The sequence below is a fragment of the Pleuronectes platessa genome, chromosome 8 (genome assembly GCF_947347685.1).
Source record: "Pleuronectes platessa chromosome 8, fPlePla1.1, whole genome shotgun sequence".
NCBI lineage: Eukaryota > Metazoa > Chordata > Actinopteri > Pleuronectiformes > Pleuronectidae > Pleuronectes > Pleuronectes platessa.
Genome location: NC_070633.1, coordinates 16,880,904 through 16,908,721, shown reverse-complemented (window position 1 = coordinate 16,908,721; position 27,818 = coordinate 16,880,904). Strand labels below are relative to the sequence as shown.

Below are 27,818 nucleotides of genomic sequence, written 5' to 3'. Positions count from 1 at the left end.
CAGAGCATCCCTGTCGAATAAACCAGTAAAGAATCCAACTCTGTACTTAGGTAACTTTGGTACTTGCTGCTATTGAACAGCATTAGATGTTGTGTTCTGTTTGGTTCAGTAGTGGAATGGTCCATTTTAATGCCCTCTGATTCACTCTCTAAATTGAATGAAAGACTGAATGAATGATCAGGCAGCATGTCTTGCATTGGATTCATTCAATATTCTATAAAAGCATCAATGAAGTGTCAAAATCACGCTGAAAACATGCCAGGAGCAAAGGAAAACCAATTTTAAGGGGAAATGATTGTTGCCTGTAAACTGCGGTGTTAGTGTGCTCTACAAAAGTACTGTCTGTGGCTGGAATTAGCCGACGATGGAGAGAGTAAAGAGGCATGGGAGATGGGGATTTGTGGTCTAGAATGAAAGCGAGAGGGAGGGACAGAATAGACACTTTAACATTTTCATGGTTCATTTATAGAAAGGAAGGGGAGGTCCAGTTTGTGCCATAAACCAATGAAACAGGACAGTGAGAGAGAGGAGGGATACAGTGAGGGTTAACCATCAAATTTGCAGTGAGGCAGATGAGAAGAGGCCACAGCCAGAACTGAACGACTAGATTAAAGCCATCATTTAGAATCAGGAGTGAGCTTGACCAAGACAACATTACAGAAGGAGCCACAGCTTTCCCTGAGACTCTGGAAGAAGAGCACTTGTCGTCGGCCTTTGACTCGCTCTGACAAGCAGCCATGGGTTCCTGGTTGGGGAACACCGTCACTAACTTCTTCACCTACGAGACCACCAAGTCTGTGGTGGTCAAAAGCTGGTCTGTGGGAATCATCAACCGGATCGTACAGCTGCTCATCATCACATATTTTGTCGGGTCAGTAGCCTCCTCCTTTTTTTCATACTCATAGCATTGATTGGTTAGTTAAATCAATGCATAATATTTTCAAACATATAAGGTTATATTCAAACTTCATTTGCTGTAACTTCAGTAGTATTTATAGCTATTTACTGCTAAACATTTTTACTCTGTTAAATGTAAAAGAGTAAAAAAGTGTAAAACTTGCCTATGAAATATGTTTTATAGATGTAAAAAATAGGATTAGCATATACATACTAGAAGTATAGAAACCTGTATAAAAACCTGTATAACAACCGAACTGGAGATAAAGTACTTATTTATTTAAGTGCTGCACAAAGAGATACAGAAACAAAAGGGACCAAAATCAAACTGGAGACGTACGATCAAATTTGTTTACATCTACGATTCTAAGGCTACAGGGAAAATGTACGTGTATTTCTTATGTAAAGAAATGTGCCCATGATACGATTTGTATTGGCAGTTTCCAGTTGTCCAGAGAGGACACTGCTGCTGTTAGATATATTTGTTGTTTTCTTCGTCCTGCAGCTGGGTCTTCATTCACGAGAAGGCTTATCAGTCCATTGACACCGGCATCGAGTCCTCCGTGATGACCAAGGTGAAAGGTTTTGGTTACCATCAAGACCGTATAATGGATGTGGCCGACTACGTCTATCCCCCACAGGTGAGTGTGACCCTGATAGCACATGTTAAGCGCCCCCACACAGAGTCAAAGCATCACCGTTGACCTCAGGGGGGGATCTCTGCTTTCCAACACCTTTTATTCTTGCTTTGAGAAATGGTTAATCTTAATCTGAGGTTTCCTATCCCACATAACCTCCTCAGGGTTGAATTTAAGGTTTGTGGTGCATGTGAATTATCACAGAGTCAGTATCTAGAGCTTTTAGTTCATGACTTCATCCATACAGAAGAAGCTGAATTGTTGGTTGATCTGATGACTTTTAAATGTTTTTGTGATCTCCAACAAGTGGCCTCTAGGAGTACATGAGACGAGCTCTCAAGGACAAGTCTAAGTCGGCTTTTTAATGAACCCACAGTAAACCATGATGTTGTGCTGTGTTCCAGGGCGCAGGGGTGTTCTGCATCATGACCAAACTCATCATCACTGAAAAGCAGTTCCAGGGAAAATGTGAGGAGGTGAGGACACATTCAAATACCTGCTTTTTAGTAGGTAATCTGTTTCAATGTATTGTAAGGTTTAACTGATTATATTTAAAGACCCTCTGAACCAGACTAGTACCACAAATCGTCAGGCAGCGATCTCCTGACACATGCTGTAGGTGTTATAAATGTTAGTTCAAATCTGATCTGAGCTTATCTATGGGTGTTTGGACTGTGGGAGGAAGCTGGATTACCCATGGAAGCCCCACGTAGACACAGGGAGAACATGCAAACTCCTTACACAAAGACCCATGGCCGAACACTGCACGGCATCTTGCTGCCAATTGGCAATTTATGAAGACTGATCTCACTCAGTATAAAATCATTCATCAACACTCACCAGGCTTAGAGATTAATACTGACTAGGACATGTGGTTCAAATAAGATCTGTTAGTGCAACCAACTTCAGAGACCCAGACACAGGGTCCGCAGGAAGTCTTTTGTGCGACCAAAAAACATGTGTGTGTGTTTTTCAGACTGGCAATTTTAAATGTAATTCGAGTAAAGACTGCGACAAGTATTTTGGGTCCATCCTTTCCAATGGTAAGTGTATTGTTTACAATATTATAATAATTGTAATTACAATGTGAAATCAAGTTTCTTATATGAACCTACAGAGAATTATCCCCTGAATCTGTAGAATCTCTAGAAGCAGATCATTAAAACAAAAATGAGTGTCTCTCCTTTTAACTATTGAGAATTTCCAATTTGACACACATCTCTCTCTTATCTTTCTTTCTCTCACATGACAGGAGTGATAACAGGTATTTGCCTCAAATCTGACAACAAGACGGAGGGTCGGTGCGAGATTGAAGCATGGTGTCCAGCCGAGAACGACAGAGTCACCATGTGAGATTCACACACTCACAAACATACGGACGTGTTTGTGAACCTGATAAAACCTCCCTCATTTAAAATTCTTCCTTGTCATCATCACACCTCCACCTCTGTCAACATCCTCCTCAGAGACCGGATCCTTGATGTGAGGAACTTCACCATTTTCATCAAAAACAGTATTCGCTTTCCCCTCTTCAATGTCACCAGGTACGTCACGCACACACACACACACACACACACACACACACACACACACACACACACACACACACACCCACACACACATGGCAATTATACACATATATTCACACATATTCTCCCATTTAAACAGAAGAAAACACGATGGTAGTTTGATAAGGGTATGTGGATAATATGTAATAACCACACATGCTCCTTTAAGAGCTACAAAAATGTATTTTTTTCTAACCGTGAACACAAAATGTGACATGTTTGTCTTGCAGAGGGAACTTTCCCAGCACAATGACGTCCTCGGAGATTAGGCGCTGCAAGTACCATCCAGAGACAAACCCCTACTGTCCCATCTTTCGGGTCGGGGACGTGCTGAATTACACAGACCAGACTCCGGAGAGCCTGACACAAAATGTCTCATCTTTCTCATTTAATTCACTCATCATTCTCATTGTTGAAATGTTGTGACTGTACTGAAGACTACACACACACACACACACACACACACACACACACACACACACACACACACACACACACACACACACACACACATACACACACACACACACACACACAGAGACACACACAGAGTGACCTCAACATCTCGACTCTAAATAAAGACGGACAATGCATCTCTCACTATCCAGAAATTAAGCCTAAATACTGCAGATACAAACACTGCCCGTTTGCAGAGCATGATTCTGTGCAGGGGATGGAGCTGCAGGGGCGAGTTCCGTCCGATACACACACATTCGACCAATCGCAAGTGTGTCTCAGCTGTCAATCATGACATGTGAAATGTCATGCCCCTGTTTTGAATTAAAACCAAATATAAAATGAGGAATTGAACATTCATCAGTGTGAAAGGAACACACTACAATGACAGAAGCCATCTTTGAGAGAAATGTATTTGATGTGTACTTTGACAAATCATTTGTGTGCATGTCCTATCTACTAACATGGAGGGTTTATGACCTGTACCACAGCCAGCCACCAGGGGGCAAACAACATGCTTTGGCTTCACTGCTTGACAGTCTTATCTTTATATGGAGGCCTTCTGATGCTCAAGGTTTTGTCTCTCCTTCTTTCTCAGGGTGGGGAAATAGGAATAAACATTCAATGGCAGTGTAACCTGGACCTGGACATCGAATTGTGTGTGCCTAAGTACTCATTCACACGCCTGGACGCACCATTTGCCAAGAACCGCATCTCCAAAGGATACAACTTCAGGTGGGGAGGAGGACTTTTCTCCACTCGACTTCCACTCAATTTGTATTTCTTTTTTATTCTTAAAACCTTTTTTTCCCCTTCCTTCTATATGAATGCAGATTTGCCAAATATTTCATGACAGAGAATGGGACTGAGTTTCGGACACTTCACAAAGCCTACGCAATCCGCTTCGATGTCATGGTCACGGGCACGGTGAGTTGTGTGAAATTGTTGCAGCCATGGAATTTGTGTGTGTGTGTGTGTGTGTGTGTGTGTGTACATTTAAATTTAATCAAATTAAAATGTATATATAATGATTTGTAGGGCTCAACGATCTGTAGACTTTAGAACCAGGCGCTCTCCTGTTCCAGACCTATGCTAAGCTAACAGTAAAAAGCTAACTTGACATTGTAAAGATAAATGAGGGGCATTGATCTTCTCATCTGCCTCTCAGCAAGAAAGGGAATAAGCACATTCCCAGTAATGTTGAATGATTCAAATCATCTTTAAAAAAAAATGCATCTGCTTCTCAACACACAGAATTATGTATTAAATAGTGAAATCTGATTAATGTTATTATATTATTTAAAATGTGAATATTCTGGACCAAGCGCTTCACCCTGGGATCGTTTTTTTACTGTGTCACCTGAACTGACTCCGTCTCTTCCTGTCTGTCTCTTCAAGGCAGGAAAGTTTGACACAGTCCCAACACTGATCAACTTGGTTGCTGCCTTCACCTCTATTGGACTGGTTTGTCATTTCCGATCAAAATACAGATGATACAAATGTATTTGTTCGCTGCCCTCGGTCCTCAGTACTCTTTTTTTGTGTTTTTCCTTCTGGCAGGGTACGGTACTCTGTGATATTATCTTGCTGAACTGCCTGAAAGGGGCGAAGCAGTACAAAGCCAAGAAATTTGAAGAGGTAATGTGTGGTTTTTTAAGTAATAAAATTGGGTGATAAACTCCGACGTGTGAGTTTGACCAAATGTCCATTGAATTTTTCTGTGAGCCCTTCATCAAAGCTTCTCCTCTTCTTGTTTTGTCCGACCAGGTGTCAGACGCTCAGATCGAAGCATCCATGGCTCAGAGCCCCGGCAGCCAGCTGTCACTCAAACCAGGCCTCAAGAGCTCCTACGACTCCGGAGCCGTTTCCCTCGCGGCCTCCGACCAACCCATGTGAGTGACGACAATGACGAAAGCCATCTGAAGAAATAGACATTCCTCTTTTTCCTCTGTTTCTCTTTAACAAACAGAATCATGAATCGAGACAGAATCGTTATGCTTTTTATTCTGGATGTCGGGATCCTGCCAAGATTTAGTTTATGGAACTGGGAAAGGAGAACAGCTTTGCGTGGAGCTTCACAATTTCACAACATCGAAGCGGCGTCAGAAGAAAAAGGAACAATGGACTTGTCGCCTATAAGAGTAACAGGCACCAAACCAATTAGCAAAACAAAAGAATTCAAATCAGATGGAAACCTATGGTAATACAAATAACATTTTATTATAAGCAGTTTAATTATTCAGTAAATATCCATTAATAAATTGTAACAACATGATTAAGCGAACTTGTATTAAAGCTGAATTTACCTGCCTCTGTTTTCAGTTAGCTGTATTCGATATGAAAAACAATGCGGAAAATAAAACACGTAGGACAATAATGTGGGGTTATTTCTTTTTGTAGTCATGTTCACACAAACAACGACTCCCTTTCCTTTGTTTTCTTCCTGCACAAATAAAAACACTGAAGGCTGTAATGGTGTAAAGAATGTATGTGTGTGTGTGTGTGTGTGTGTGTGTGTGTGTGTGTGTGTGTGTGTGTGTGTGTGTGTGTGTGTGTGTGTGTGTGTGTGTGTGTGTGTGTGTGTGTGTGTGTGTGTGTGTGTGTGTGTGTGTGTGTGTGTGTGTGTGTTGTGGCAGTGGAACGAATGGGTCTGTGTGTTTTGTTGCGGTGGTATGAGTATGTGTGGTGCTTGAGGTTTACAAATGGACCGTTATTAGTCCACTTTAGGGTGATGACGTACAATAGGAGATCTTACTACACGAACTAATGGACTAATGTGATCCTGCTTTTTTGTGTGAACAATCCAAAACTACATTACGATTCTCTTACTCCCGCGGCTCTGTCCTCATTTATTTAGTCATCTTCTGCCTATTTTTCAGTCTCGCTCCCTTCTCTCTGTTACTCCTCTTATTTCACAATAAATTGTGACCAGGGCACTAATAGATCAGCCGAAGAGCCTCTTAATGGTTCGGACAGTGATTTACGGGAGCGGATACAGTGAAGGAAGGCCCCAGAGGAATTCACAGCAGTTAGCCACAAAGTTTAATGTAATAAATGAATCATTATAATGCATCGAATGGATAAATGATATAATACACTGGATCATAAAGTCCACTGCAGCTCGTCTGTTGATAGAGAAAAAATGTTTCCTCATGCATAAAAAAAAGGTGTGTGTGTGTCCATGGGTTTGTTAATTGTCATAATGTCACTTTTTTTTCACATAAATGTGAGTAAAAAAGGAAGTAGCTGGAGGAGCCAGTGGTCGAGGCATTATCTTTCAATCAGATTGTTTACGCAACCACAATAGAAGGGCAGCTCAATTGTATTTGGTAACTGTAGCCCTATGCTGTGAATGTCCATGGCCTCCGAGCTCCCAAAATAATATATTTTACAAAACAAGTAACAAAAAAGCAAGAGTGTGAGACTATCTCTCTTGTGTTTCAGACAGTTTCTCTGTCTGTTACTATCTGTGCTTCCTCCCAGTGTTCCTCCTCTTTAGAGCCTGTATCCAGGCAGGGAGGACAGACCGTCGTGCTGCTACTGCTGCCACTGCTGCTGCTGCTGCTGCTGCTGCTGCTTCTTCCGCCTTCTCCATCTCCACCTGCTCCACCTCACACTCCTGCTCGATCACAGAGTCGTCCTCTGCTCCAGAATCATCCTCCGAGTCTTCAGCATCCAAATCCAGCTCCGGAGCGTCTATGGTCAACACCTCCTCTGAAAAGTGAACCCTGCGGTTCTCCTCGACTCGCCGCTGATTCAGAGATGATGAAAAGAATGAAAAAGGGGAGGAAATGGAATGTTAATAACACTCATTATAAATTGATACATTTGCTCAATATTTACCTACAGTTAAATCATTCATAAAATCATCGAAAGTATCATGTAATATGGTACTAATACGTAATAAATAAGTTTAAGATGGTAGTTTTGTAATCAATCAGATCCATATAATTGCTCATGTAACATGGAGTCTTTAAAACTTATTAATGATAAATACAAAAGTAAATTCAACATTCATTTGAATCCAAAAATAATGAGTCAATATAAAAATGGATTTAAATTAGGCATTTGTTTCAAGGTCCTGTCTGTTTTTCTTTATGAGGAAAATGTTCAGGATTTCACAGAAAAAATAGAGTCAAAGCAAATTTTTTATCAAATATTTATCAATATGATGTAATTTCCTTTCTCCGGTTTTCTGCTACTTTTCACCAGCTGCATTTGGGGGGAATATGGTGTCACCAGGACGCTAATAAATCAAGGTTTAGAATTAGCAGTATGAATGCAGGGCACTGGCCCGCTGTGTAGATAATATCTTTTGAGCCACAAGCAATCGCCGTGATATCCAACATCTCACCCTTTTTGTCACTATTTCCATCGAGGGCTCTGAATCAAGGAACATGGAGTGTTTGAGGACACCCCGAGGTGCAGGGGCGACGGGTTTGAATGGGGGGAGAGGGGCAGGAGGAGACATCAGGGGGTTTAAAGGCATGAGAACATCATGCTGCGACTCTGCAGTTTCATCCATCACATGGCTGCTGATCACTCTCTGCGAAGATGCAGATGCTCCAATAAAAGACGAGACAAAAGAGAGAAGTGAGCTTTTTAATTCTCCGGAACAGAGTCACAAAAATGTGTCTGCTGCATATGACAAAAGTCCACCTGATTGAAATATGTGATTTTACAGAGCATGAAGTGACTTTGTCTGTGTCTCCTCCCTTACCTGTTTCATCAGTGGGCAGCCTCGCGTCCCTGGCAGCTGAATGATGATGTCTCTTTCTGTTCAGCTGGATTCTCTTCAGTAATGGGTTGTCCAGAATATCTGCACGCTGCGTTTGACAACCAGACGACAGGGTCAGCCACTCGCACCAAAAAAGGGTATGTTCTTGTTTTCTTTCATCTCATTCTTCAGACTACTCACTATATCATGAATCAGTTGGTTTATTATTTATTTTATTACCCTATTATTTTTTTTTATTGATGTTCAGTTATTTCTGTGCGTTGCAAGATTAATGTCTTCAGCAGTCACCCTTAAAGTTTTGGTGCGTTGAATTTAGTGACATCTAGTGTTGAAGTTGCATGTTGAATACCCCTCACCTCACCCTCCCCTTTCAAACATGGCTCAAAAGGTCTTTTAGTTTGTCCAGTCTAGGCTACTGTAAAAAAAATAGCAGTCTCTTAAGAGAGGACCCGCTCCCGATGTACATATAAAGTATTTAAATATAAAGGGCCCATTTAAACCCCCTAAATCTTACACACTGGTTAGGGTTAAATAAAATGCATTCTTGTTATTGTAATCATTATGAAAACATTTGAATTGGAAGAAGGATCCAATAACTCCTATGAAAAGTATATAAATGATATCTAACCTCGACAAATGATTGAGGTCTTGGCTGCTGCCCCCGCCCTCTCTCTCCAGGCAGCCACTCCTCCATTGGTTCTGGCTGATCAACCACTAAAACGTGCTGCTGCTGTTTTCCCTCTGAAACTTCCATGTTCACAGATTGGTAATATCTATCAGGTGATATCTGTGCCATGCTGAAATCCGGGGGGCGTTTGAGTTGGCTTGGCGGCTCCACTGATGGTCTCTGATTGGCTGAGGCAGCTGGCAGGTTGGGGTTCAGGAACCTGGCCCACTCTTGACCTGTGACAATCTCCTCCAGGAGGCTGAATGAGCCCAGGCCAAACTCAGAGTCACTAGAAGGCCTATAAACAACATGAAGACATATCATATGAGCTGAAGAAAAGTAACAGGATTGATCCCAGTCAGCCTGATGTGTCTTATTCCTTTGTGCCATTAAACTCTGGTGTCCAAAAAAACACATACGCAACGCCTTTTCCTCACATAACATTCATCCAGCACAGCCTTCAGGAGCTATTTGGGGTTCAGTATCATTCCCAAGACCACTTCAGAATGAAAACTGGATGGGCCAGAGATCAAACCACCAACCATCTGGTTAGTGTACGACTTTCTCAACCCCTCAATATTTTTTATTTCTATAGCATGATCTCGAAAATGGCAACTGGGGAAGTATCTCCTGTCAGATACAGGTGCCCCCTGGTTTTGAATCACTGTACTTGAGCAGTAAGGCTGGAGTAATCTGAAAAAAAACTATTTCTAATGAACATATACTTTTGTGACTTGTTTTTAAAGATGTATCTCTTTGAACAAGGCGTTGTAAAGACATTCATCTTCTAATTGATTTAGCTAACTTAGAATACAGAACAACCCCTGTCTTGTCCTTCAACCACAAAGGGAAGAATTATGGGTGTTTCTACATCTCACAAGTATTGAGAAGTATTGTCCTTTTCACTCCAGTGCATTTATTTAACGATTATAGTTACTAGCTACTTTGTAGACTTTAAAAGAATCAACAATGGGCACAAAAAACATGAGCCATTCGTATTGTGAATTGTATATAAACAAAATGTATGAAATGGTTCAATTTAGCACCAACCTACACATCAAAGCATTGTTGTAGCTTTGATTACAACTGAATTTATGTCCCTAACATCCGCTGGTGGCCGCTAACACCTTCTAACATCTACTGGTAGTTGGTAACTTAAATTGTGCAGAAGACCTTCAAACGTAAAAGTGATATTAACCACTTTGTCCTATATTTTTTAAATAAAATCAGTGACAATAGCATACTGTATAACTTACAATGATGAGGGTCGTTCTGCATGTGTAAAGAGTAGTTCTTCCTTTGTTAATTGAGTTACATTTTGTTAATTGTACGTCTGTTTATATGTAAGATTTAGAATTTTCTTTTTCTAACACGTCCAATACACTTTTCTTTGTTGTAATATTATCACTTCTACTAGAGTAAAGCATCTGAATATTTCAGATGCTTCCACTGATGGTTTCGTTGATGATAAAAAAAAGGTGCAATTAAAATGCTGTGACGCTTCTTATCACATTCCCTCAGTGTGGCCGAAGAAGCGTGCTGACAAGTGCTGTCAGTGAGAGGGGTGTGTTTGGCACATCAGATCAGGAGGACACATCACAGCGTACATATAAACAGCCCAAACTAACACCATAGCTATGGCGTGGCTCGGCTCAGAAATACCTCACATATCTTACTGGTATCGCTTTAGCAACCCTCAATAAAATCTAAACTGTGAGAACTGGAGCTCGAATGAAGCGCTGGTTTGCGTGTTTGATCACCTGAATCGCTCCTCGAGACAGCTGTCGTCTGTGTGTGGTGGAGGGGCTTCTCTGCCGTCTAATGAGACCAGCGTCCCCTCCTCCTCTTTATGTGATGTCATGATGAGATGTTCTGCTGGCAGTGGCTGCTTCTGAGGTGAAATCTGTGAAGGGAGTCGCAGTTTCATTATGTGTGACACGTAGAGAATATAATCCAAAAGTATAATCTAAATTCACTACTCACCTCAGTTCCCTGCTGAGTGTTCTGGTCAACTCTCCCTCCATCCTCTTTCTCCCTTTTGACCGAACTCCCCTGCCTGTCCATCCATCTCTCCTTGATCTTCTGCGTCCATCTCCTTGGCTTACTCTCCGACGATCGTTGTTTTCGTCTGGAGCTACTGTTCGTTGTCGTTTGGCCACTTGCGACAAAGTGAATGTCTTTACTTTGCGCCGAAGCTCCAAATTCTCCATTTCCCACATGAAGCACTTTACTCTCTTGACTTCCTGTGTCAACATTTGCCGCAGTGGGCGTCAACGACCACATGTAGACTTTAGGTGCAAAACCCTGAACCTTTACCAGATCCTGGATCGCATTCTGTCCTGAGTTTGTGAGAGCAGGGACCTGCCCTGTCATAGCCGAACTGCCAAAGGTCCCCTTTTCCCTATCAGTCTTCTCAAAGGAAGTGCTATCAGCCCCTTTAAGTGATTTAGCAGGAAACGACCGCCCGGTTCCTGCTGGGGTGATCCGAGGTGATGTGGCCTCTCCCAACACCCTGTTCTCGCCCGTGTCCTTATCGACATTGTCGTTCTGTGAGGGGAAGGAAACAAGACTCCTGTCCATTCCACAGCCATCACTTGCTTGCTGTATGTCCCCACTTTTGAGGACTAACTCGCCCCTAGCAGAGATTCCAAACTCATTTGAAGGTATTCCATTGGTACCAAACTCAAAGCCATTGAAAGGGCGGTTAGAGGCGGCTGTGATGGACCCGGGGCTGTGCAGGAGGGGCTGACCCTCTCTTCCTGGCTGGAGCCTCAGTCTCTGCAGCATGGACTGCAGCATGCCCTGAGTGTCTGTGGGAGTATGTGAGTGAGACATCTAGGAACAGATATTGTTGCGATTCAAATCCAAAAGTCACAGAAAAACATGTCAACAATAAGTTAACAATATATTCAACGAATTAGATTCCTCACAGTGTTATGTATTGTGATGATTAAAAAGAAACTGAAGACCATGACAGAAGAAACTGTAGAAAAAATAAAAAAAATTAAAATCAACCCTGTGTCCAACTTCTTTTGTCAAGACTCCTGTGATGGTTATTTCTTTCTTTTATCATGTTCCAATCTTTTTCCATTACTCTCTGAACAGTTCCTCATAGCAAATATCAACACAGGTCCATTTCTTATAACACATCACTCCCTCAGTTAGGATAGAAAAGTTTATTTTTCCTTGCTGCTTGTGCTTCCTCTCCGAGATGTTTCGCTCTCACACTGGTCCCACTCCTCCATGATCCTCAAGTGTTTCAGCAGCAGTCCTCTTGTGTCCCCTGAAAGTCTCGGTTTCATTTAAATGTCCACGGTTTCAGTTGTCACTCGTCTTCTCCAGCAGCCATTTCCGTCAGTGTGATGGGAGGATCACCGGAGCATGCCAGTGTTCCTTTAAACTTACACACTGAAGCAGACCAACGAGAAAGACCAGTAAGGTGAGATAATTGTGCGTTGACGGTGACTATCCCTCTCTCTCTCTCTCTGTCTGCCTGCCCATCTTTATATTTCCCCTCCCTTCCTTCCTACTCCTCTCCTCAACTCCACACACACGTGTTTGTGAACACACACATGCACACACACACAAACATTCCCTCTTGGTTCCCACTCTGACCCTTGTACGGTAATTACAGGGCGTTGAGAGCAGCTGCTATTTATGTGTCTTCAGATTTAAAGAAATAGAAAATCTTGCAATGACTTTTGGGATAAGCAAAATCATATCAACAGTGGAATCTACAATATTATAATTCAAAAAAGTGACACAAAAATGTGTTAATCTCCTTAGATGTGTTGAAGTTAGCCTTCTTGTAGTTACTTTATTACATTAACACTTATTTATTAGGGCCTGAGCACTGACAGGCACTATTGAAATTGTAAGGATCATTACTATTCAGGTAAATGAATTGGCTTTTTGAGGGCTTTAACATGCTCAAATTCTTACAAAAATTTGAAAGTTGTGAAAATGTACGTATGCTGGAGAAATTTCCAATGGGCGTGGAAAAGTGGCTCAACAGTGACCCCCGAGACCCCTGGAACGTGTTCACACGTGATACACATGTTTATCATGACCAGGCAAACAAAAGAAGTCATAGGTGCAATTTGAAAAACGCAACAGGAAGCTGCTATTTTGCATTTAGAGGCCATTTTGGCCATATTCCACATTTTTACTTTGAGGTACTTGTACCAGGGCTTACATCAGATCAACTTCAAATTGAGATGAGTTTCCTCACAACAAGATGGAGATACAAACTAACTCAAAAATCGATTTTTCGTCACATGGTGTGACCGTGGCGTGGCGTCAAAGTTTGATTACGTGTCAATAATTCCTCAGTCATTATTTACCTTTTTCAGGAAAAGGGCAAAACGCATGCAACGCTTCAAAATGCATTTGCTCGGGCCTGCGCAGTGCTGCTTTGCAGTCCTAAACATTCTAGAAATTATATCTTATTGTTGGTACTGTCAAGGGTTGAGCACTCCTGGTTATATTTTTTAAATTTTTGTTATAATGAATTGGCTTTTTGTTATTATTTTTTTTCCAGGCAAATTAATTGTTTTTTATTTTCATTTATTTCATTAATTTTATGTTATTTATTTATTTTTAATATAATTAACTTTAACTCCTGCGCAGTCCACTTCTGCGCAGGATTAATTTAATTTAATTGAAATTTTCAAACAATTTTGTCTTTATTTAAAAATATTTTAATTTATTATTAGTAAATTATCCTTATTATTGAGTTACAATATTAACTTTATTTAAGTGTAAGCAGCTGATTCACATCATTTAAATTATATTGTTTGTATTTTTATTGTTGAAATATTGTTTGACATAAAATATTATTGTTTTATTATCGTTGAAAGATGAATGAAGGGGCCATTTCTTTTTGAGGGGACTTTTCTTTCGACCATTTTTTTTAGAGACCAAACGCGCATGTGTGCAATCATCCACGCCCCCTTCGACTTCCTGTCTCTCCGATTGGTCCACAGGGCGGAAGCGGACAATGGCGGCGTAAACAACGCTGGCTCGGTGCTGGGAACTGCAACGGTCGAGCCCCCATCGGAAGTCAAACTTACAACAACACGAGAACAAAACAGTTGGAGCATGTTTTCGAAACACGGACACATTTTACCCGATGTGAAAACAATCAAACCACCGCTGGTTCACTTTACGCTGGTGTTTAGGCGCTAGAGCCGGCTAACTTTTAGCCGAGTTTGCTAACCTAACGGAAAAAGTAGGACCTATAGTTTGCAGGAATGGATTGCGTCGTGACGGGAGGAAACGTGAAAGGTATCTCCAGTCCTGTCTTAACAAGAACCTCAGATTTTGAATGAATTAATTGTAATTATTGTGTTGCGGTCATGTGTGTGTGTGTGTGTGTGTGTGTGTTTGTGTGTGTGTGTGTACCGTCCAGTTCTGGCCAAAGCCATCCTCTCGCTGTCCAGGATCGGTGATGAGCTGTATGTGGAGCCCCAGGACGACGGGGTGAGCTGCTGAGATACTGACGCACACGCACCGACACTTCCTGTTGCCGTGCACATATCTTGTTGCTTCACGTTGGTGTCAATGAAAAAGAGCTGATTTGTTTTTCTCTCCCTCTCTCTCTCTCGAAGCTCGCCCTGCGGTCTGTGAACTCCTCTCGGTCTGCATATGGCTGCTTCCTGTTCGCACCACTCTTCTTCACCAGGTACAGCCTTTGTGTGTGTGTGTGTGTGTGTGTGTCAGTGTGACTGTTCAAGACATTTCTCTGTGTCAGAGTTCTAAGCCAACTTCCCCTCACATTCCTCACAGGTACACCATCCCCAATGGGCAGGACTTCCGCTGCAAGATGGCTATAAAGGTGCTGAGACAGACACCAGCCATTGTTCTTCTACTGTGAAATGAGTAATGTTTAAAACATCCATCACCTGCCGTCTCTGTGTTGATACAATGTTGTTGTCATACAAGACCTAGTGAACCTGCCAGTGTTTATTCCTGGTCTCATTTTTTCTTTTCTTTTCGTCGTTCTAACTGAGTTTGCATTCGTACGATCATTTAGAAGCTGCAGTTGCTTCTTGCCCTTTGTCTTGACCTCTCCTGCCTCATACTCACTCGTTTTTAGACTCAGACACAGTGCGTGATGTTACAACAAATTCAGGTTGTCAGGACGCACATCCTCTGCTGTTGTACTGTACATGGATCAGCAGTAACCAACTTGAAACCATTTTCTTATCCTAATTATCTCTGGTTTTTCCCCTGAAACATTAACTAATCGACATTTACTTTTCCATCAAAACATTTTTCGGTTATTAATTATCCAATTTCTGTGATTCAGAGCAGAACCAGTAAATGTCTCTGTACTCAACTTCAAAGACTATATTTCCTGTCAGAATGCTACTATGGTACTGCTCTGTGGTTATGGCAGCAGTTTCAAAAGGCAGGATGTGTGTCACCAAGCAGTTGAATTGTTGCATGTCAACAAAATGTGGGGCACCTGTTCACTTGTAGATTTTAGAAATCAAAGTGCACATTGAATGTAAGTGCTGTGTTTCTGTCCTTCTCATGTTCCTCTCAGAGCGTGCAGGCCGTGTTCAGGTCTCTGGCGTCTCTCGAGAAGACGGTGGAAAAATGTCACATCGAGCTGGACAAGAAGAAGAACCGCCTCACCTTCACGCTGCACTGCAAACATGGTATCAGAGTCTCACTTCCCCCTCAGACTGTTCACGGTTCTTAAAATGGATGATTTCATTACGATTATCTCATTTACTCCGACAGCTGTGTTGTTCTTTGCAGCACATCATATTCATTAATTGGTCTGGGTAAGAGTCTGAGTGTCCTTATTTTCTCCACAGGCCTGCTGAAGACACATAACTTGTCTTTCCAGGACAGTGAAAGTTTACAGGCCGTGTTTGATAAGGAGAGCTATGCCAATGTGTTCAGGGCCCAGCCCAGGTTTGTGGGATCTTTCTGCATTCTTCATTCCAAAAACATTATTGTAGTATCGCCTGTCTGCTGCTTTCTATCTTGGACCATCTCTGTTACATTTGACGTTTGTTTGGGATTTAAGTTGTTCATTAAGCCGTAGCTCGCTGCTTTCCTTCTTTCTCTGCACTTTCACATTCTGTCTGGGCTCCTTCGCTCTTAGGCTGCTGGCGGACACAGTTGTGCATTTCCCTTCGTCTCTGGATGAAGTGACCATGTCAGTGAATGATGATCGGATGTGGTTCAGGAATCATGTGGAGGACGAAGCAGGTGACGTGGTTGTCAATGTGCTCACCAGGCAGATACAGACTGACTTACTAAAGAAAGTCAATAAGTTTCCAAAAAAGAAGTAAAACTAAATGGACAAATAAACAAAGCTTGAGTGTATTTAATTTTATTAATTTGAGTGATAACCGCAATAGAATTTGAGAATGTGTCATATTTGTATTTGTTTAGATTTCTTTTGAAATACCTTGAACCTCTTATCACTCATGCATTTCTCTGTTGTCCCCTCTCAGAGCTGTCCAAGGCCATGCAGACAGAGCTGTGTCTGGCATCAGACGAGTTTGACCATTTCGCCGTCCGAGCTCACAACAGTGTCACATTTTGTCTGAAGGAGTTACGGGTGAGAAATCCTTTACGGACATTGAAAGCAAGGTGGAGGCAGCTAAGATATGTTGTGGTCGGCTGATTAGTTGATTTCTAATTTTTGAATGAAGTTCAAGTTCAATTTTTGTCATCTCTCCCATAGGGTTTGTTAGTGTTTGCAGAGTCCGCTAACCTCCCTATTTCTATCTACTTTGATGAACCAGGAAGGTAAATATACTCCCATACATACAGATATCATATGATCGCTTGTGTTACAATGTACTGATATTTACAATGTGGGTTTCAGCCCTGTGGTGCTTTCAGTAACGGACAGTGTCCTGGAGGGGAACTTTGTGCTCGCCACACTCTCTGATGATTCCCACCAACGCAAAGACAACACTAGACGGTAAGTTCACCTCGGTGTATGAAAAGGCCTATGGCAGAACTGAAATCAGGAAATTAAAGCATTCAATTCAAGGACTCCAGCACCACCTAGTGGTCAATTGCATCCCCTGAGTGGAGAGGCAGTTGACCACAGACTGCAGTGGTGTGCACAGTAGTCGATGGTAAAGTCTAATTAGAGTTCAGAGTAGTTGAATTGGCACAACCAGCCATTTAATCCATGGACATTTTAAATAGCATGAAATCCTACCGTTCATGTTAGTTCACCGAAAAAGAAAAATTCGTCCATTTTCTATGGGGTCTTAAAAAGTTAAATCATCTTATAAAAGTTCTAAATACGTTAAAATATTATGCACTAGGTCTTAAAAACATTTCACGTTGTCTTAACTATATTAACGTTCATTTAACACTACTTTTTTACATCTTGAATTTACTTATTCTTATTTCTCTTCCACCTCTAAGAGCACAGACACCACCTCCTCCCCCTCCAGATGACTTCATGAACGATGACATAGACTCCTACCTCATCGCCATGGATACCAGCATGGCACCGGGTCCCTCGTCTGCAGGTCCACCCACCCCCCCGTTAGCTAAATCCACATACTCCAAACAGCCTGTCGCAGCCTATCACAGGACGAGGATACACAGTGAAGAAGAGGAGGAGGAGAAAGAGGAAACAGATGACTCGGACAGACCACCTAATAAGAAGGTATGGTTTAGTTAGTTAAATAGAGCGTTCGGTCAAATGTCATGAAAGGACTAAATGTTTTTCATAGTAAAAGCTCTCCGTTCACACGTCTTTATGTTTTTATAATTAACGAATTATTATTCATCCCTGAAAATTGCAGAGATTTCCTTTTTGGAGATAATACAAACAATAGTAAAACGTCAAATATACACTTTCTAACCTTAACTTACTTTAAAACAATCAAATCCATAAATTACATAAATCATGATGTAGAGCAGGTCCTAATGCACACAAGACACTTCTCCTTGACCTGTACCATTTGAGGTATAATTATATAAAACATTTGTATTAACTGTCATAGCATCTATTCCTCCCCCCCCGTCTTGTCATCCCACAGTTCTGTTCCTTGTTCTTTGGATCCGTGCTTCCCCCATCTTCTCAGATGAGCACTCAACCAGTGACAAATCAGGAAGTGCTGGCCAGTGACAGTGAGGATGACACACAAGCAGAGTAACACTGGACTGATGGAATGTGGCTCGAGAGAGAGATGGACTGACCTGAAAGTGGATGCATTTGTTTCCATTTTTATTTTTGTTACACTGAGTCACCTGAACGACTTGAAAATGCAGACATGGACATCTGGGATCTTTATTTTCATCTTTACTGGCTTGTTTTTTTATTACTTCATAATATTAATGGTGGAAACCTGGGATTATGTGAAAGAAGACATTGAAGCACTTCCTGTATATTTTTGTTTGGAGGCTCTTCGGTTTGTGATCAAGGGGCAGCGAAAAGAAAGTCCCTCCGAATAAAACACAGCTATTTTTCAAATTATGTCAACATCATTTATTATTTATTTTCATGATAAAAAGTTTAAATGCTCCAAAGATTAAGGATGAGGGTAATGTCTCCTTTAACCAGGAAGGATGAGATCTGAAATACATAGTTGTAAGGTGATGCAAAAATATGGCATTGGCTAAATGCTGCTTTTATCTTAAAGCAGATAACTTACAAATCGTATCCCTCCAGTCACTTTTACAAACGTTTGTTAAAAGTAAGTTTCAGTGTGAGACGCAGAATATCGAAGCGTCTGTGAGCCAGTCTTTGCAAGTTGATCTGGATCATTTCTACCTTTCTCCTTTTGCACCTGAAAACTTTTACCCCTCGTCTGCGGTTTCCTCCTCTCTCGCTCCTTCTCCTTCTCCATCTCCTTTTCCTTCTTCTTTCTCGCCCTCTCCTCCTCTTTGCCACATCTCTCTCGCTCCCGCCGTATCTTCCGTCTCTCTCTGGAGCTGAGTTTCTCCTCGCCTTCTTCCTGAACCACTTTCCCCACCCCTGTTCCATCACTGAAGTCCTGAATCAAGATTTTGGGGACTTGCATTTTCTGTGCGCCTTTTTCCTTTGTCTTTTTGGACTGCTCTCCTCTCAGTCGGCGGAAGAAACCCAATCGTTTAGGGGTGGCAGCCGGCTCCTGCTCTTTCCCCGTCCTCTTTGTTCCAGATAATGTCGAGGTGACTTCAGAAGACTGAGTCACATCAGGGGAAGTTAGGGTCGGGTTAACTGCTCTAGGATTGGGCTGTGATTCACTGGTTTTAACTTCTGCGTGATAAGGGACAGGTGGTGGTTGACTTGTTTTCTCTGGGGCACTGAAGAGGTCTATGGAGAGCTTACGTGCCAACCTGGACCCATGGGAGTTGGAAGACTTGCGGACACAGAAATCAACTGAGGAGTGGCTACTGCGGCGCCCAGAGGCTTGTGTCAGGCCACTGTTATTCAGCTCGGTCGGAAAATCACTTTTATTGTGTGTCTGTGAGCTGCTGTCTATGTGTAGATTGTCTGTCAAGTTAGGAGGAGAAATGAAGACGTTCTCTTTTTCTTTCTCCTCTGAAGGACCCATAGTGACCCGGCTTGTCGGATCTTCAGGGACAGGCTCCTCAGAGACACTTGTTTCCACTGAACTTGTTTTCCCGTCAGGCTCTGCATTGAGGGTCACTGCTTCAACCTGCTTTAAAGCCTCCTCCTTCACCGTAGATGTGACAGAGTCATTAGTCTCCATGTTTTTCTGAGTTTCAGTTTGTATTTCCTTTGCTTGTGTTTGATCATCCTCAACCTGTGCCTCTGAGTGTGCAGTCAAAATGATTTTGTCTTTTTCCTGCGTGGGTTCGAATGTCACCTCATCGCACTCTTCCTCTGAACAGTGGGCAAAAGCTTCACTTGACTCTGTCACTGTGTTTTCCATAACTGGTATTACAGCTTCAGTCTCTGTGTCAGCTACTACGTCCTGGTCCTGTTGTTCTTGGATGCATTCAGGTAACGTGAGGATTAAGGTTTCTGCTTTTGTGTCTGTCCTTGAATCTATTTGTTCTACTTCATTCTCTGATTCATCCTCTGTCGTTGAGTTTTCCTCCATCTTTTCCTCCCTTTCTTTCTCTGTTGGTGGGTCGAACTCTTCTTCGATTTCCTCCAATTCTTCAACCCGTGAGCCTTCGTCTACCTCTGTGATCACTTCCTCCTGGGTTTCTGCCTCTGTTGTTAGATCTGTGCCAGTGAAAGTCTCCTCTTCCTCCGTCTCCGAGCCTTGAATTGTCTCAGTTCTTGTTTCTGAGACTTCGGTGACCATGTCCACCTGCAGCTGTTGATTGTTTTTACTTTCTGTGTCCTCCTCCGGTTTCATGTCAAACTGAATCATCTGTTCCTCACGTTGGTCTGCGGGTACTTCCATTTCCTTTTGTGTGTAAGCATCTGCAGTAACATTCTGTGTCTCACGCGGTTTTTTTTCCACCGCAGCTGAATGCTCACTTTCTGAAACTTCTTCTTCTGTCTCCTCCGTCATGTCTTTGACCTCAGTTTCCTGGTCTTGGCCTTTGCGAGTCTGTGATTGGCTGTAAGAGCCCAGCTCCTCTTCCTGTATATGGTGAGAGGTATGTTCATTTAGCTGAAGAGTATTTTGGACAGTCTGGTCTTTGGCTGGACTTTGGTTTGTTTCGAACCCCACACTTGTTTCTTCACTGTCCATTCTTTCATCCTTTGTCTCTTTAGAGTTACTTACCTCCATTTCTGTCATTACTGTTTCAGCTCGGTCATTCTCTTTTTTTACTGTTTCTGTTTCTTCTGTGTGCTCTGTCAGTATATCTAGGTTTTGAGCCATCTCCTTTGGTTCCTCTAAAAGTTCTTTCTCATTACTTTGTCCTAAAAGATTCACCTCACTTTGTTCTTTACATGCTTCCACGTCCTCCTCCTCCTGAAGGTCCTGCACTTTATTAAAGTTCAAATAATTGCGGCTTCTCCAGTCATCTTTTGCTCCCAGCGAAAGATGCCTTACAACTTTACTTCCGCCTTTCCCCAGCCTCTGAGGAAGGAGCGAAGGGGACAACGTCAGTGTAGAGGCAGAGCGAGAGAGAGGGGCAGAAAGGTTGCCTTTCTGTCTCTCTTTCCTATCACAGTCTTCCTGGTTCTGCCGAGCCCTCGCCCACGCCACCCGGTGTCCCTGGCAGCGACCTCTGGGGTCAAATGTGGACGAAGGTCGGTCTTTTCTCCACTTTTCAAGCTCCTTCTCCGTTTGTTTCTCCAGATCTCTGGACGACAGCGGCACAGAGCACACCTGAGTGCAGGGAAAGTAAAACACTTGTGAAACCCTATTTACAACTGTAGTAATGTCACTATTACAGTTGAACAGTATTGGATAATAATGAATATACCACACTAACCTAAGTGTAACCACTGTAACCACCGCACAAAGACAAGTGATAGATATTAGTGAAAATTACTGTTACCGTGGTAAACTGGTGCCTTCATGAAAATGAATGAGGGTTGATGGCAGTCAATGCAGTCAGTTCCTTACCTCAGCTATGAAGACATCGTCTTCATCTTGGACCTGCTCCCTGACGCCCCTCAGCCTCTCCAGAGTCTCCATCTGACCCTGACACTGCCTTCTCTGCTCGGCCCGACCCAGCACACGACGAACCAGCACCACGGCCACCTGGAGCAGCACCCGCACGCCTGCACATACGAGTGGAGAGGACAGCGTGGACAGAGAGGTAGAAGAGACACCAGAGAGCAGCGGCAAACATATTAAACAAATTTAAGCAGGGTTAAACCAAAAATACAAAATTGGTTTACATCAAATGAAATTGATTTTACATAAGAGTCAATTTTGTGAAGGGGTGGTTCCAAGGAAGAACCGATTCAATTTTGGAGCACAGCCAGTTTGACAAATTTATTTTGTCTTTGTTTAACATGGCGAGATTGGGCGTAGGTATGCACTCTATGGTCTCCCATGAATTGCAGGTTACTTTGTTGATGAAATTACTCATTAAGTTGCCTCCCTTTTGGGAAACAATGTGATTAGTCTGATCCTAAGCCTATGGCCTGGGTGGAGGATGTACCGTAGCAGAAAAACAGGTCCCAGACTCGTAGCAGAGTGTTGAATGGCAGGTGGCGTGTGAACAGACACATTAGCCAATCAGTGGCGAACATGAGGGGCTCCACTTCGTGGTGCTGCAGGTGTTTATGAGCAGCTGGACACGTCCGTCTCAAGACCCAGGTCAACATGCCGGCATCAAACAGGACGCCTTCCTACATGTCACAGGGCAGCAGGTAAACAGGTTTGCAAGTATGCGGAGCATTTCCTGTGATGTGTGGGGAACATGCATGTTCTCACCAACAGGGGGCTGTAGTATCCCGGAAGGTACTGCTCACTGATCTGCACCAAACACCAGAAGGCCTCCTGTAGGAGTCACACAGGGTCAATTTTAGTTGATGTGATTTGTTTTGATTTATTAACCTGTTAGAACAAAGGTAGATATATCTGAAGCAGTCTTCATGCCAAGGGACAGGCTCTTGCTAAACTGCCAGTATATTAACAGATAGATGAAGCAAACAGTTACACAGATTCAGTGTCTGAAAGGGGCTTTTGTTTCTCCACTTCAAATTCAGATACATAAAATGTTTTGAAGTGTATTTATTTAATAGATTAAATTAAACTTTTGATCTACCTCAGCAGGCATGTTCATCAGCAGCACTGCAGCTACAGGCCCCTGTGCCTGGCAGTAACCCTCCTCTGGTTGGAACTGAGTGAAGGCTTTCAACACCCGGAACAAACCCTGCTGCCTACACACACAAACACACACACACACACACACACACCACAACAGACAGTTCAACAAGTTTAGAAGATCCTGCTTAGATGAAACTCACTTGAGAGATACATTTAGAGATTACTTTCTTGTCTAAAAGAAGTTATAGTTTGCAGCAGACACAGAGTAGGACTAAGCCTGTAGAGAAGTTTCCTACCCATGTCCATCTTTGCAGAGGAACATTTCGTGAAAGGGGAACTGTCGGTCAAGGTCCCTTTCAATCACGTCCACCCAGCTCTGCAGAGCAGGCTGCGAGTCCAGAACCTGGCAAAGAGACAGAAGTGACTTAACTGAAATATCCACAAATGATATGATATAAATGTGACATAAAACAATTGAAAAACTGGGGCCAGAAAATGACGGGTATATTTGTTGCTATTCAACTAATTGTTTATGGCACTATTAAATAGGTGGTCTTGCCTTGTAGAGGTTGTTATTTTGTTTCATCCTGTCAGTGGCTGCACTCAGCAGAGGCCAGCACTTTGCCCTCAGGGAGGCAGGGATGCCTTTTTGACACTGTTCTTTAACCTGAAGGGACACATGTGACAGAGACACAGGATCAACACAGGGCAGATTTAAACACGTGAATACAGCAACACAATTCTGGATTATAACTTTTTTTACGATATGAGGGCAAACAGGTACTCATGATGGCTCTATACCAGGACCCTGCTGAGATTAATCAGCTATACTGAGTTCAGCCATCATTACATTTTAGGGGTTATTTACTGACTCTGTGTCTTAAGATGGGACACACCTTACTGGTCTTCTTCGACATTATACGATCCCACTGGAGAATGATGCTGATCCACTTGTTCTCCCTCTGCCTGACCAGCTCGGGTGGTGGGCCCACACTCCTAACACAAAACACCAGGTAAGTATTTGACAACAACTGTACTCTGACAGCAAAGAAATACTTACTCTGTATCTCACCCATTGACTTTACAGTATTAATGCTCATTTAACTGCAGGCCTTCATGTCAATGTGCCATGTTTCTGCATGCACTTTAACGTGTTGTCGTTTCTGAAAAGGCAGTGCTCCGAAAAAACAAGACAGGAAACAGGAAAACCACACGTTAGCAGGGTTACGTCTCCGTGGCAACAAGTCAGGATGTCAGCACTGGGGAAAGTGCGAAGACGACAGGTGGCCATACTTGTGTCCTGTTCACTCACATTGCTTTCATTTACAGTTTGCCACTAGAATTTTTGTTCATGGTTGTTTTTAATGTGGTGTAAATACAAAGTCTCACTGATATCTGAAATGTGTGTTCAGTATTTTACACGTTTCTGATTCATTATTGTATCTTTGATTATTGCAGCCCCTCCAGAGTCGTGTGACGTTGCAGTAGGTTTGATCTCTTCCTTGTTCCTCTTCAACATTAAATCCTCATCCATACAACTTAAAGCCACTGTGGGCAGCATGTCTCTGCTGAACAGAGCAGTAATTGTGTAGATGACTCTATAAAACCACACTCATGAATAATCCTGCAACACATTTAACTGTAGATTCTGTGCAGAGTTTAAACCTTTCTCGTGGTTTTTCCACCTCATCTGATCTCACAGTACAGAGCTCAGCATTGGGGAAACAGCCATGTTTGTTTCTCTGTGTAAACAAGGCTTCCTTTCACCTCTTAGCAGAGACATTTTTCTGAACACTAACAATGCTTTTTATTCTCTAATAAATTCACCGGTTGTCAGATGACATGATCTCTGTACACATACGTGGTTTAACTGTGGAGGGAAATTACTTGTTTTGAGGAAGATCTAATTTATTGGCCCTTTAAAACTTATAGTTAACCTGCAGCCTTATGATGGAATGATTCTTCAATATTTACGGGCACTTTTTTTATAACGATGGCTATGACAATAATTGAATCTTAAGTGATTATAGTTAGGAACATAAATGCTGAAGTGTACTTTTGACTGAAATGTCTATATTTACATATATATTAATATGAATTCATCTTCACATTGGTTACAGGATCTAGAAGCTTTGAATTTTTTATATGTTTCATACTCTATTGTGTATTTTGAATGTGTGTATATTGGTCCATGTCATTTTGTGAGCTTGATGTAACAATTTGAAAAAAGTATTGAATCTTGAATCTATTATGTGATAATAATGTATGAAAATCTCACCAATCCATCTCAATATGATCACAAACATTTAAAAACCTTTGCTTAAGTAAAGAAAATAAATAAATAAATCTTAGTAATGGACTGAGATTTTAAAACCCCACATTGTTTTTTTTAGACTGAATGTATATGATTTTTTTTAAAGTATGGACATTAGGATCTGTATGTTTATTAATTTTGGCCAATGCGACCATTTTGTAATTTCAACAGCCACCTCAGCCTATATTTAACAGTTGCAGTCACAGTAAGAGAAGACAAGCACAGATGCTCACCCAGCAGTGGATCCATTGGTCAGAATAAATCCAAAGCGGTCGGTCTCAGGCTCCAGACTGACCTCTGACCCTGCATCAGATCCAGAGCCGTCCTCTTCACTGAGGTTCCTCTGGGCTGGACTCGATGCACTCATTATCTTACTGAGAGGAGAAGAGTGGGGTCGTATAACTCAACTGTTCGTCTGTTATTATGATTATGAATGAAAACTGATGTTACTCTGCCTCAGAGATCATTCCTCCAACTTGGGCTGGGCAATAAAATGATAACAATAATTACCACAATACAATTTTCATCAATAGCAATATTTTAAAAAGAACAATATGTATTGATACATTATTCATGCGTTGAACAAGCAAAGTGAGGAGGTATAATGAATAACTGACCTCCATCAGTGTTGCTGTTTATCAAGTGTTTCTCTGCTCATGAAGAGGAGTTTAAAACCACAACCTTCACTCAGGAGCAAACATCTTTAAACTTAAACAAAAAAATAATGGGACATTTATCATGATGATTATCTATATCCACCGATATCAGCATTTCTGTTTTGATAAACATTTTCACCATATTGTGCAGCCCTATACCTCCCACATGTAAAAATATAAATATATATAAGATGTTAAACTCCTTAAGCCCTTCCATAAGTATTTGTAGTTTGTGATGACATGCAAACAATTTCTGTTGATGCTCAATAGAAATCCCTCTGCCGTGTGTAACATTTTGAAATAACATGTTTTACCACCTCTTTTATTCAAGCCAGGCTTGTAATAATTCTGTTTTTTGTATAAACCGATTCATTAAGTGATCTAAACACATCACCAGGACATATCCAATCCAAAATAGCTATAAAATCGAAATTACCTTTTACATTTCCGTCCTGTTTGATCAGTCGCTGCTGAGGAGGTGAAGTGTGAAATCCTCCAGTGAAGTGAGGAAGACGCACTTCCTCCCTCTCTCTTACTCATTTGTACTCTCTCTCCCCTCCCTTTGCTCCTCCTCTTAGCTTCACAAATACACAATGCCTCTTAAATCAGCTTCACTTTGTCAATCAATGCAGGGCTGCTAAAATTACTTTTATTGGATAAGACATGTGATTCTAATTTGTCATAGAATTCATACCCAGTTGCTCAAACATGCTGATTCATCATCAATTTATTTTGGGAGTATGTACAGATTTTTTTAGTTAGTTTAATTCTTTGTATTTGTTTTATTCTACTTCGCTTTATGTGCAATGCCCTTGACATGCTGCCGTCTCACAATAATTGCCCAATTTGGAAACAATAAAGAACATATCTATCTATCTGTGTAACCATCTATCCATTTATCCAGCCATCTATCTATTCATCTATCTATCTATCAGACATGACATGAGAGATTACGTCAAGTGCTTCTTCTGGTCTGGATGACCTTATTGACACTTTTTCTTGCTGAAGGAAATTTAACAATAACACAACTCCTAATGTTCTTAAAATAAAGTGGACAATATCAACAAGATTGCGTTTGTCTGCTATTCCCTATCTGAGAATGTGAAATCGACGAGGTGCACGTGAATGCAGCATTCTGACAACTGCATAGTTCAGGGTCCGCTGTGTATTCCTGCTCAACAGTAACTCAACTAAAAGGTGAGTGCGGTTAAAATATGATTATTAGAATGAAATGTTTCAGTCTATGATCATTTTAAGCTTCGGGAGCAGGAGCCATTTTGAATTAATCGAGCTGCGACTAGTATTTTGTTAAATTACATTAAATCAACCTGCTCTTCTAACAGAAAAGTTGGTGATGGACCTAATGGTTGCATGTTATCAAATTAATTTAAACCAATCTGGAATGGTGACCATGCTTTTACTAAATAAAAAGAATTATGTAACACATTAAAACATTTGAACCTATTAACGGTGGATTTATTTGAAACGACGCGTTCACGTGCCTCGTTCAGTGCGTGAAAACGAGCATCCGTGCAACAGAACTGAAAATAAAATCATGCAAGCCATTTGCAAAATTGTGACTAGGCGTTATGACGTTATATCACTCAATAAAATCAGATGATAAAAATTAACCGATGATTGTAGAGGGGAGGGGTGGGGGCTACATATGATTTGACCGTCTTTGACTAATTACAAATGGTTAATTCAAGCCTATTCTCTCTTATTATTTGTATTTAAAAGCTCGATACTATCTGCTGATCTTGTGACGGTGGTTGATAATCTTTGAATGCTCCTCCACCGTTTAAAGTGGATTGATCAAACATTATTCCCATTCTGATCAAAATCCCCTGAAGGTGCCACACCACTGACGTCATAGCAGGGATTTGGGGCGCCAGATTACAGAGTGGATGTTCTCAGTCAGCTGCTCTCTCTCTCTCTCCCTCTCTCTCTCCCTCTCCCTCCCTCACCCCCACCCCTGGTTACAGCGAGGATATAATCTACTGTGAACATTTTAAATCCTCTAACACACAAATACTGAACACGCATAAAAATATATCAAAGTCCTACATGATGACTTCCATTGGCTGCCATCATCAATGCATTTCAGATTGCATGTATGTAAAACAAGTAGGAAGTCGTCTAGGTTTATTCCGGGGTCATCTGAATGGTTGGTGATGGTCAGTTTACATCAATGAATGCACTTGCCCTTTAACCATTCCCGTTCGTTAGACAGTTAATCTGGCATTTTCAATA

The 27,818-nt window shown here is 41.7% G+C and overlaps 4 protein-coding genes across 6 annotated transcripts; 2 read left to right on the top strand and 2 right to left on the bottom strand.

Annotated features, from left to right (window-relative positions):
- Positions 1 to 536: 536 nt before the first annotated feature.
- Positions 537 to 6,368, top strand: p2rx3a (purinergic receptor P2X, ligand-gated ion channel, 3a). The gene is made up of 12 exons (XM_053429618.1): positions 537 to 871; positions 1,403 to 1,538; positions 1,940 to 2,011; positions 2,512 to 2,578; positions 2,788 to 2,884; positions 3,002 to 3,079; positions 3,334 to 3,475; positions 4,158 to 4,294; positions 4,393 to 4,486; positions 4,958 to 5,023; positions 5,120 to 5,197; positions 5,327 to 6,368. The coding sequence occupies exons 1-12, from the start codon at positions 738 to 740 to the stop codon at positions 5,453 to 5,455; spliced, it is 1,230 nt and encodes a 409-aa protein (XP_053285593.1). The 5' UTR covers positions 537 to 737; the 3' UTR covers positions 5,456 to 6,368.
- On the bottom strand, positions 5,544 to 14,692 carry zgc:113229 (uncharacterized protein LOC550612 homolog). 2 transcript variants are annotated; one of them, XM_053429616.1, is made up of 7 exons: positions 14,368 to 14,692; positions 10,948 to 11,774; positions 10,725 to 10,867; positions 8,926 to 9,262; positions 8,280 to 8,385; positions 7,914 to 8,122; positions 5,544 to 7,310 (listed from the first exon to the last, which is right to left on the bottom strand). In XM_053429616.1, exons 2-7 carry the CDS (start codon positions 11,761 to 11,763, stop codon positions 7,023 to 7,025), a joined length of 1,899 nt encoding a protein of 632 aa, XP_053285591.1. In that variant the 5' UTR covers positions 11,764 to 11,774; positions 14,368 to 14,692; the 3' UTR covers positions 5,544 to 7,022. The 2 variants fall into 2 exon arrangements, with proteins under 2 accessions (XP_053285591.1, XP_053285590.1); XM_053429615.1 differs by having other exon boundaries at positions 10,948 to 12,372; positions 14,368 to 14,688.
- rad9a (RAD9 checkpoint clamp component A) lies at positions 13,930 to 18,430 on the top strand. The gene is made up of 12 exons (XM_053429617.1): positions 13,930 to 14,250; positions 14,375 to 14,445; positions 14,574 to 14,647; positions 14,752 to 14,800; positions 15,515 to 15,629; positions 15,792 to 15,891; positions 16,085 to 16,191; positions 16,440 to 16,546; positions 16,673 to 16,737; positions 16,817 to 16,915; positions 17,374 to 17,620; positions 17,997 to 18,430. The coding sequence occupies exons 1-12, from the start codon at positions 14,217 to 14,219 to the stop codon at positions 18,111 to 18,113; spliced, it is 1,185 nt and encodes a 394-aa protein (XP_053285592.1). The 5' UTR covers positions 13,930 to 14,216; the 3' UTR covers positions 18,114 to 18,430.
- tbc1d10c (TBC1 domain family, member 10C) lies at positions 18,431 to 26,120 on the bottom strand. Of its 2 annotated transcripts, XM_053429614.1 has the most exons (11): positions 26,002 to 26,079; positions 25,527 to 25,617; positions 25,143 to 25,283; positions 23,492 to 23,591; positions 23,155 to 23,262; positions 22,892 to 22,998; positions 22,594 to 22,708; positions 22,260 to 22,325; positions 21,985 to 22,174; positions 21,441 to 21,598; positions 18,431 to 21,200 (listed from the first exon to the last, which is right to left on the bottom strand). In XM_053429614.1, exons 3-11 carry the CDS (start codon positions 25,274 to 25,276, stop codon positions 18,648 to 18,650), a joined length of 3,531 nt encoding a protein of 1,176 aa, XP_053285589.1. In that variant the 5' UTR covers positions 25,277 to 25,283; positions 25,527 to 25,617; positions 26,002 to 26,079; the 3' UTR covers positions 18,431 to 18,647. The 2 variants fall into 2 exon arrangements, with proteins under 2 accessions (XP_053285589.1, XP_053285588.1); XM_053429613.1 differs by lacking the exon at positions 25,527 to 25,617 and having other exon boundaries at positions 26,002 to 26,120.
- Positions 26,121 to 27,818: the final 1,698 nt, after the last annotated feature.

Coding starts and splice junctions, on each gene's coding strand:
- tbc1d10c (XM_053429613.1), bottom strand. CDS start 26,105: ATGAGTAAGAGAGAGGGAGGAAGTGCGTCTTCCTCACTTCACTGGAGG. Junction 22,709..22,891: donor CTCTGCAAAGATGGACATGG/GTAGGAAACTTC, acceptor TTGTGTGTGTAG/GCAGCAGGGTTTGTTCCGGG. Junction 21,201..21,440: donor ACGATGTCTTCATAGCTGAG/GTAAGGAACTGA, acceptor CCCTGCACTCAG/GTGTGCTCTGTGCCGCTGTC.
- zgc:113229 (XM_053429615.1), bottom strand. CDS start 11,799: ATGTCTCACTCACATACTCCCACAGACACTCAGGGCATGCTGCAGTCC. Junction 10,868..10,947: donor ACACTCAGCAGGGAACTGAG/GTGAGTAGTGAA, acceptor CTCCCTTCACAG/ATTTCACCTCAGAAGCAGCC. Junction 8,123..8,279: donor GCTGCCCACTGATGAAACAG/GTAAGGGAGGAG, acceptor CTTTTATTGGAG/CATCTGCATCTTCGCAGAGA.
- rad9a (XM_053429617.1), top strand. CDS start 14,217: ATGGATTGCGTCGTGACGGGAGGAAACGTGAAAG. Junction 14,446..14,573: donor TGGAGCCCCAGGACGACGGG/GTGAGCTGCTGA, acceptor TCTCTCTCGAAG/CTCGCCCTGCGGTCTGTGAA. Junction 16,192..16,439: donor TCATGTGGAGGACGAAGCAG/GTGACGTGGTTG, acceptor GTCCCCTCTCAG/AGCTGTCCAAGGCCATGCAG.
- p2rx3a (XM_053429618.1), top strand. CDS start 738: ATGGGTTCCTGGTTGGGGAACACCGTCACTAACTTCTTCACCTACGAG. Junction 2,012..2,511: donor TCCAGGGAAAATGTGAGGAG/GTGAGGACACAT, acceptor TGTGTTTTTCAG/ACTGGCAATTTTAAATGTAA. Junction 4,487..4,957: donor ATGTCATGGTCACGGGCACG/GTGAGTTGTGTG, acceptor TGTCTCTTCAAG/GCAGGAAAGTTTGACACAGT.